Source organism: Adiantum capillus-veneris, chromosome 18 (assembly GCF_014529385.1).
Source record: "Adiantum capillus-veneris isolate H3 chromosome 18, ASM1452938v2, whole genome shotgun sequence".
Classification (NCBI taxonomy): Eukaryota; Viridiplantae; Streptophyta; class Polypodiopsida; order Polypodiales; family Pteridaceae; genus Adiantum; species Adiantum capillus-veneris.
Window position 1 is genome coordinate 18,302,718 of NC_140948.1, and position 9,257 is coordinate 18,311,974.

The following is a 9,257-nucleotide window of genomic DNA, read 5'->3' on the forward strand; positions in this document are numbered from 1 at the left end:
TTATTTTTAAGTGACTTTTGTTGGAAAGTAGGTAGGGAAAATTTGCTAAGTTTGTATATATAGAAATCTAGCGCTAGCACTTTCTGGCAGAAGAGGCAGCAAGAGCATTGCTCACAGGCAACTTCTCAGCAAGACCCCAAGTTCTCTAGCGTTTTTGCATCACAGCAGAAGAGCTAGCAAATTTGGACAAGAACCCATATCAGCCAGCGTTTTTGCATCTACATCAGCCGGGTGACAGCAGAGGAGAATTCAGCCCTAGCGTTAGCAGTTGCATCAGCAGATCCATAGCAGATTTCATCAGCCGGGCGTTTTTGCATCTGCATCAGACAGCAGAGGAGAATTCAGCCCTAGCGTTAGCAGTTGCATCAGCAGATCCATAGCAGATTTCATCACACAGCAGAACTCAGCCAGCCCTAGCGTTTTTGGTTTGCAGATCAACCTCAGCGTTTTTGCAGATATTCGCGATGGAATCAGCCCTAGGACCAGCAATTTCAGTTTTCAGCATAGACTCATAGCAGAACAACCCCCGAACCTCGCAGATCTCACCTTCCCGCAGTAGATCCTCGCCGCACGATCGGACCCATCGAAGTTTGCAGTTTCAACCCGAAAAACGTAGATTTCAGCATCTGCGTTTTCAATGCGTCGTCGTTGCATCGTCGTCAGCGACATAGAGTCAGAATTCAGTAGATAAGGATTTGCAGATTTCAGCCCTTAGCATTTTCAGATTTCAATCATCCTCATCGTCGTCGACATCGTCGGCAAGTCCAAGCATTGTAGAGATTTGTGCAATCATAAGTAGACCGCTCTCGCCATAGAGAGTGGGGCCTTCGGAGGAGGGTTTTGACAACATTTTGGTGTTGTATTCTTCTCTCTCTATCTCTCAATCTCATGCACCTTCATTTGCAGTGTTTATCCACTTTGTTTCTGATCATTGCACTCTCTCACTAAAGGAACAGAAGGCTCTCCCTTCCGTAAGAAAAAGGAACCCTCGAGCACAATTCGGAGCACTCATCTTGAGCAAAGTTCAACATTCACTTCTGCTTCACCTTACATTGGTATCAGAGCTTTGGCAGTGTTCTGTATCACTCAAGGAAAGAACCACATAATTTTTTTTGCTAGTTGCGGTCGCACGTAACCCAAATCCTCTTGGGCGTGTCGATTCCTAATCGTGTTTTTGAAGAGTGACAGGAAACCCAAGAAAGAAGGGCTTGTCCAGCCTCCTCTTGTGCCTCTTTTCACTCATTGAGAGTGGACCATGCACTTAGCGGCCGGCCAATCGACGTGAGGTGGGAAAAAGCAACCTTGGTGTGAGGGCAAGGCCGCCAAGGGGTGCGCCCACAGGGAAGAGTATAGCTCAGGTGAAGAGAAGATCCTTCTCTAACACAGATTGCAAGCGAAAGAAGAACTCAAGAACCTCAAGAACTCAAGAACCTCAAAAAACCAAGATCCACAAGAACCCAAGTTCCTCGTGAACTTAAGAACCCAAGACTTCAGTGGATGGTCATCACCCGAAGCAGAATAGATACTTCGCATGGAGGTGGTGAGTATGGGAGTGGCGAAGAAGAGTTTTCCGCAGCAGGAGGTTTTTCTAACCCTCCCCCTTCCCCATCTACGCAAAAAATTGCACTAATTCCTATGGAGGCTTTCGACAAGAGGATGATGGACAGGAAGTTAGAAAGCAAAGAAAGAATCGCAGCCATAGAGCGTAAGTACCAAGAAAGAAAGGCAACCATAGCACATGCGAGCGAGCAAGCCCGCTTGGAAGCCAAAGTAAGAAAGGCAAAAAGAAAAGCAGAAAGAAAGGCCGACATGGAGCGTGAGCGTGAGCAAGCGCGCTTGGCGGCCGAACAGAACGCCCGACACATGAAAGAGATGTTGCGACTCTTTTCTCAAGTGCAGGCACAGATGCAAGAGATTCTAGAAAAGGAGACTCTCTTCGTCTCTTCTTCTCCAAAGCATGACACACATGAAGAATTGCATGATGATTTGAATGATAATGATGAGCATGATGACTTGCATGATCAAGATGTGATTTCTCACGAGCATGATGATTTGCAGGAAGATGATGTGATTGTTCACAAAGATGATGGTTTAGTTGATACTTGTTCTAGTAAAGCTAACCTCATTGCAGATTTGATCAATCATGACAAACCGATTTTGGCTCTCGAGTCAAGGTCCACAGCATCCCCACAGGAAGATTCGATCGATCACGAAGACCCGATCTTGGCTCTCGAGTCGAGTTTCAAAGAACCCCCACAGGAAGTATTATGTGTACGAGTGATTAGTCAGTACGTATTGTTCGAGTGTTTCATTCGTGATGCTTTCCTGTATTTTATTCACCGTCCTTATGTGATCCCTTTTCCTAGGCATGACATATTGTACGATGAGCACGATTCACTCATGAATGAGCACGGATGTATGCGGATGATTCATGAAAAGATGAAATGTTTGCACCCAAGGAATTCACATTCCACGTCTCTTCCTTGGCATGACACAGTATCCGACAAAGCACAAGAAAGATTGAGCATCAAGCATAGGCTTTTCCATTGTGTTTTGCCACAATTGATTGATTTAGATCGGAAAGTCAAAATTCGACCCCATTGTTTGCATGTGTTTGATGAACTGTTTGGCACTCCATCTCTTTGTTCATCTACATTGCATGCACAATCTTTAAAGATGACTAGAATTTTCCCAGTCACTTTACAAGGAATGGGTATGTTCATGTTTTTATGTTGGAAGTGGTTTCAGAAATTTTCAACCTCGGAGATTCTTGAAGAAGATAGACACATGACTATCGACGAAGTTGAAGCATCGAAGGAGTCTCAAAAGACTTTGTGTCGCTTTCGGTGCGGACCAAAGAAGAAGGCATTACAGACCTTTATGAAGTTCAAGTATCGCACAACCCACACATCAGAGTGGGCCGGCGAAGAGTCCTTTCCAAGATTCCGGATATTATTGGCGATCTCCCTCCAGGCCATACAGTTCGGTACCAATACCTTACTTTGAAAAGGAGGGGATGTCACGTGACACATCCAAATCTATGTGTCCGTGGACAAGCTACAGCATGACCAGGGTTCAGTTCAGTCAAGTCAGTCTAGAATAGGAAGTGATCTGGCACTTTTGTGAGTCTGTTCGCAGATCGTGCATGTCCAGACACTTAGAATAGATGCATATCCTCTGGTTGCACACAGCATGACCACCAGATTTCCATCACAACCCATCAAGAGCATTTTTACAATGCATAGACCTATTTTTCCTATTTTTGACATTTTTCACTTATTATTTTTAAGTGACTTTTGTTGGAAAGTAGGTAGGGCAAAAAGATGCTAAGTTTGTATATATAGAAACCTAGCGCTAGCACTTTTTGGCAGAAGAGGCAGCAGGAGCATTGCTCATAGGCAACTTCTCAGCAGGACCCCAAGTTCTCTAGCGTTTTTGCATCATAGCAGAAGAGCTAGCGTTTTTGAACAAGAACCCAGATCAGCCAGCGTTTTTGCATCTGCATCAAACGGGCGTCAGCAGAGGATAATTCAGCCCTAGCGTTAGCAATTGCATCAGCAGATCCATAGCAGATTTCACCAGACAACAGAATTCAGCCCTAGCGTTTTTTGGTTTGCAGATCAACCTCAGCGTTTTTGCAGATCTTTGCGATGAAATCAGCCCTAGGACCAACGTTTTCAGTTTTCAGCATAGACTCATAGCAGAACAACCCCCGAACCTCGTAGATCTCACCTTCCCGCAGCAGATCCTCGTCGCACGATCAGATCCATCAAAGTTTGCAATTTCAGCCCGGCAAAACGCAGATTTCAGCATCTGCGTTTTCAGCGCGTTGTCGTTGCATCGTCGTCATCAACATCGTCACCGACATAGAGTCAGAATTCAGCAGATAAAGATTTACAGATTTCAGCCCTTAGCATTTTCAGATTTCAGCCCGTCTCGTCGTCGTCCTCATTGTCGTCGACATCGTCGGCAAGTCCAAGCATTGTAGAGATTTGTGCAATCATAAGTAGACCGCTCTCGCCATAGAGAGTGGGGCCTTCAGAGGAGGGTTTTGACAACATTCTAATGTCGTATTCTTCTCTCTCCTATCTCTCAGTCTCATGCACCTTCATTTGCAATGTTTATCCACTTTGTTTGTGATCATTGCACTCTCTCACTAAAGGAACGGAAGGCTCTCCCTTTCGTAAGAAAAAGGAACCCTTAGCACAGTTCGGAGCACTCATCTTGAGCAAAGTTCAACATTCACTTCCACTGCACCTTACATTTTGCTTCTGCCTTAAGGTCTTTGTCACATGGAATCTTGCCATATTGTCGCCCTCACCACCCCTCGCCCAATCCCTTACCTACCTCTCCCCTCATACCCACCCTTTCCTCCCAACTCGCCCCTTTCTCAAATCCCTCGCCCCTACCCCTCTCCCCTTGCCCCTTCCCACCCCCCTCTCCCTCTTGCCCCTATCTACATCGGAGTACATCCCCCTCGCCCCTACCCACCCGCTCACCCTCTCCTCACCCCTACCCTCCCCTCACTCACCCCTACCCACCCCCTTTCGCCCATGCCCTCCCCACCATCGCCCCTACCCTCCCCCTCTCCCCTCGTCTCTCACCAACCCTCCCCCACCCTCTAAGCCCTCACTCTCTCCTCGCCCCTACCCACCCCCTCTCGCCCCTACCTCCCCACCCTCCCCCTCACTCTCTCCTCGCCCCTACCCTCCCCTCACTCGCCCCTACCCACCCCCTCACTCTCTCCGCGCCCCTACCCACCCCCTCTCGCCCCTACCCTCCCGCTCTCCCCTCGTCCCTCACCAACCCTAACCCACCCCCTTAGCCCTTACACCTTCCTCTCATTCCTACTCTGACAGACTTGACAATCTCCCTGGTTTTCAGCCAAAATTTGAAGCTTTTTGCAACAGAATACCGGCTTTAGTGCGGAAAAAAAAAAAAAAACTTCCAGACCAGTTGGCGGGTTGCTTTGCAGACAACTGGCTAAATTTGGAGGGCCCTCTTCGGTTTCTGCTCTCTGTCAGCTTATCTCACTGTGGCACGTTACCTACTTCTTCCTTATATTCTGCAAAAACATACACTTCTTCATTTCTTCTCCGCAAAGCTCCAGTCGGGTTGATAACCTTTTCCTGCTAATGTCAATGGTCTCTGCTAGTTTCAATGTTCCTCTCACCGAGACGGTGAGTGGTCTTGTGGCAGGCAATCTGTAGCAGAGCTTCAGTGTCACTGACACAAGACAGGCAGTTAGTTGCAGTTGGGCTTGAGTTCACACTGGACGGACTCTCGCCTGGGCAATGACACGTGGCAAGTGTTACGGATGGTGGTCTAGTGGACACCGTGGCAGATCACCACCACCTCAACTTGGAGATAGGCTTATCTGGATTGGGATATCTACTAGCTGTTGGTGGCTCTCTAGGAGATACATATGTGTGGTTCATTCCAGTCATCTGACATTATTAGCATCATCTACTTTGTGTGGTCAGTAGTCTGAAGTTTATGGTTTTGAGTTGAGTTCACGTACAACACGTCTTCACGATCCTTGCACAACTGAGCCTCGACACCACCATTGTACCCATGAGTTCTGGGCTGGAGCTGAGTGTGCTGCCATGCCAGTCTGTATTGGTTTCTTTGTGTTAGTCGATGTTCATATTGTTCAGGTTTCACTACTGAGTCTCGCTATTGTTGTTCTGTTCTTCATTGTCTTCTGTGGTTCCATTCTGGGAGTGAGATCTCACACACACTGCACTGAGGAGCACCCACTATAGAGAGCACGACAATTATCTCCGCTACAGGCTGTTCGCTGCATGTCACCCTGGGAGGTTAAAAATCTGTCATCTGTCTCGGTAAAGGCTCTCGATGCAGAGGTGTGCTATCTCTCAGAAGGGTATCCATGAGTCTATTAATCTTTAGCAAGTATCAACCAAGCTACCTCTGATCTGAGTAGTCCATGACTCTAGAAAGTGGTCCAAATCCCTCTTGAATAAGCAATGGAAACGTCCTCTTACCTCATAATAAGCACCACACTGGCAGATGAAATGCTCCTTGTACTAACTCGGCACATGTGCTGCTCTGAAGGCACTCCATTGTATCTCTCAACCTCTATCTCCAAGTGGTGCAACGGGGTGCGTATTTGAGCAATGACAGATCTCAACCCATGGGAGATGCATGTCCATATATCTAGGGGGAATGATAAATTTATTCTCAGTAAAACGAAGTTGGATGCTTCATGTAGAAAGACATCTTCAATCAACCTCATCAAGCGATGATTCTTCAAATACATGAAGTAGTCCTTGGAGTACTTGATCATTCTCTTCCCACAGGTATCAACCAGCAACTAGTGCTTGTACTCTATCAAGATCCAATGGAAACTTGCCGTTGTTCTCTCCTGATTCCTCGAAAGGAGGCTTGCTCTTGTTGGAGTCTCCATTGGTTCTCTCCGTTCTCTCACTCGTAGATAGGTAGTTGGTGGAATCTTGTCCTCTTTGTCGGATTCACTATACAATAATAGTTCAAATTTGGGCGCCCACAAAATTGCAACAAAAATGAAGATGACTAATGATTTCACAAACAAAAAAGGTAGACAGAAAATTCAGAAAATAGGCTAGAGAGATATACAAAAAAGGTACCAAAAGCAAGTGACTTAGGCTGAGGGGTTGAAAAAGCATCTAAGTCACCATTTTCCTATTAGAGGAAGTGGGTGGCTTCACAATTCACAGGGCCTTGCCATGGGACTAGAAATCACGTTGGGGGAGAGAGTCAACTTGAGACCAGAAATCCTGTTGGTGCTATACATCTTGGTCCCAAGTTGACTCTTCACCAACATGATCTCTCTCTCTCTCTCTCTCTCTCTCTCTCTCTCTCTCTCTCTCTCTCTCTCTCTCTCATATACATCATGTTGGTATGCACAGATGAGCTCATGGTTTCAGAGGCATAGTTTCAACATGGAAGGGCTGCCCCCTTTCCAGTATTCTCTTGATGCACCATCTTTGGCTCTTACACGGATGGAGATTACTAGACTCATTCGGCAAGATCTTATCCAGCTTGATACTGGGAGGACGTGGATAGAGCCATCACGGGAGTTGGGTACGAAGAGGACTTTCTATAGAGAGCATCTTCTCCAACTCACGACAGACGGATTTGTCACACGGCCCAGCTACATGGACACACATCTATCTCATGGGTTACGATGTGCCATAGGCCAGATACGCACATCTTCACACCAGCTTGGGATTGAGACAGGTAGATTCAGAGGCATACCAGCAGACAATAGGATATGTGAGTTATGCCATGCAGAGCCAGAGACAGAGCTTCACTACATATGTCATTGCACAGTCTACTATGAGACAGGGGGACGTTTTCACTGCTTATGCAAAGATGGTTTTGACTCGTTAGATAGAGTCGTGAGATATCAGGATCAGAGATGTCTCGGATTATTTCTACTTGAGATACAGAGACATAGGGACTCTCTATTGAGAGGGCATAGACAGAGACAGTCCCAGAGACGCATCTCAGATTTCTTTAGTCCGAGTATCACAGAGGCAGAGGGGCGACCACCACCACAGAGCTCGGTTCCCACCCATACACACACCAGTGGTACTCTCATTGACCGAGCTATAGAGTTGGGGAGATCGAAACGACCACGACGGAGGAGGGGAGCCATGCAACACCGACGAAGATTGCAGCAAAGGATCCACAGGATTCTACCACGACACCCAGAGTGTCGATCAGGATAGACTTCATGCTACTGCTATATTGTATCATGGTGACACTTATCCCCATTTTGTACCTTTGTGACATATACCATTGCTTAGCTTACCAGCCACCCATAGGAGTCGGTAGCACTCCTATCTCAGTTTCTAGTTTGTAGTTTTCTTTGTTTGTACCCAGACTTGGTACTAGACTCACCATTGTAATCAGTTTGGTCTCATAGGTCATTTTGGCCTTTTGTAGACGTATATCATTTCATTTCATTTCATCTCTCTCTCTCTCTCTCTCTCTCTCTCTTTCTCTCTCTCTCTCTCTGTGTGTGTGTGTGTGTGTGTGACGTACCTCCAAGGTGTACAATACTCCGTCATTGTGTTCCGCACGCCGTTTCAACATGGCTTCTGTAATGCCCACCATCATTCGCAAGTTGCATGTGCATCTACTGTGAAGCCAAGAAACCGAGAGAGAGAGAGAGAGTAAAAGAACGCGGTAATTTCCTCTAATTTTGATAATTCCCAAAATGCTTCTTTTTTAAATTTTTGATTCTTTGCAATACTAAGAATACCTCTTTTAGAAAAATTATAACCATTTGACAAAAGATGTGACATTCACACGTGAAAATCATGAGTTATTCATCTCATGTGTCGCAACTAGATTGTGTACTTGGGCACTTTATTGCAAGACCTTGCTTAAGATATCTTAATTTTTGTGTTCAAGAAGTGATTATAATAGATGCATCTATGATTATCTTTGCTTAATTACGCTTGAATCTATGATCTTAGAAGTAAAACAATATCATTTTCCATTGATGTGTGGCAAATTGACTACCTTAGCATACCCTTAATTTATTAGATGAGTCATTAGTTTTTCCATTTTAGAATTTACTAGATGATTTGCTAATTTACACTGGCCACTGTCCATGAAATTGCTAGATGAGTTACCATATTGTAGTATGATAATATTACTAGATAAATTGCTAGTTTACAGACCACATTCCATGCAATTGGTAGATGAGTTACCAAAGTTGTAATATAAGTATATTGGGTAGATGTCTTACTAGATCCAACTAGTGAAAGTGCAAACTAGTAACTATGAGAATACTCCTAGATGACCCGACTAGCAATATCTTACTATATGGAAAGTTACATTAGCATATGGTAAGACGATTACTATTTGGGTCATCTAGGAGTGTTCTCATAGTTACTAGTATGTACTTTTAATAGATGTGCGTATTGGAACTAGTAAAAAATCTAGCTACCTACAGGAATTTTTGGTGTTTTGCATGGATTTTTTGTGCTAACCTACTCAACCTGTTGGCTCAGGGGGGTTCACTGCTCAGTACCCCCTATATAACGTGCGTTCGAGGGATATTTAAAAAATCCCTCTTTTAACATGTCTGAAAGAATAAAATGACCCCTTATTTTAGGAAAATTTCTCAAAAATAAATAATAAAACCCCTTATTTTAATGTATCTGTGTTAAATTGCCAAAAAGTTTTTCATTTTAAAACCCCTCCTTTCAAACTCACGTTATACATTAACATGATTACAAAGT

The 9,257-nt window shown here is 45.0% G+C and overlaps 1 protein-coding gene across 1 annotated transcript in view; it reads right to left on the bottom strand.

Moving 5' to 3' along the window:
* Nucleotides 1–8,196, bottom strand: part of LOC147435299 (uncharacterized) — an 88,940-nt gene extending 80,744 nt beyond the window's left edge. The window contains exon 1 of the mRNA XM_086488379.1: nucleotides 8,050–8,196. Coding sequence (XP_086344505.1) covers nucleotides 8,050–8,124 — 75 coding nt within the window. The 5' untranslated portion in view covers nucleotides 8,125–8,196. The remainder of the gene's footprint in view (nucleotides 1–8,049) is intronic.
* Between the last annotated feature and the right edge of the window lie 1,061 nt (nucleotides 8,197–9,257).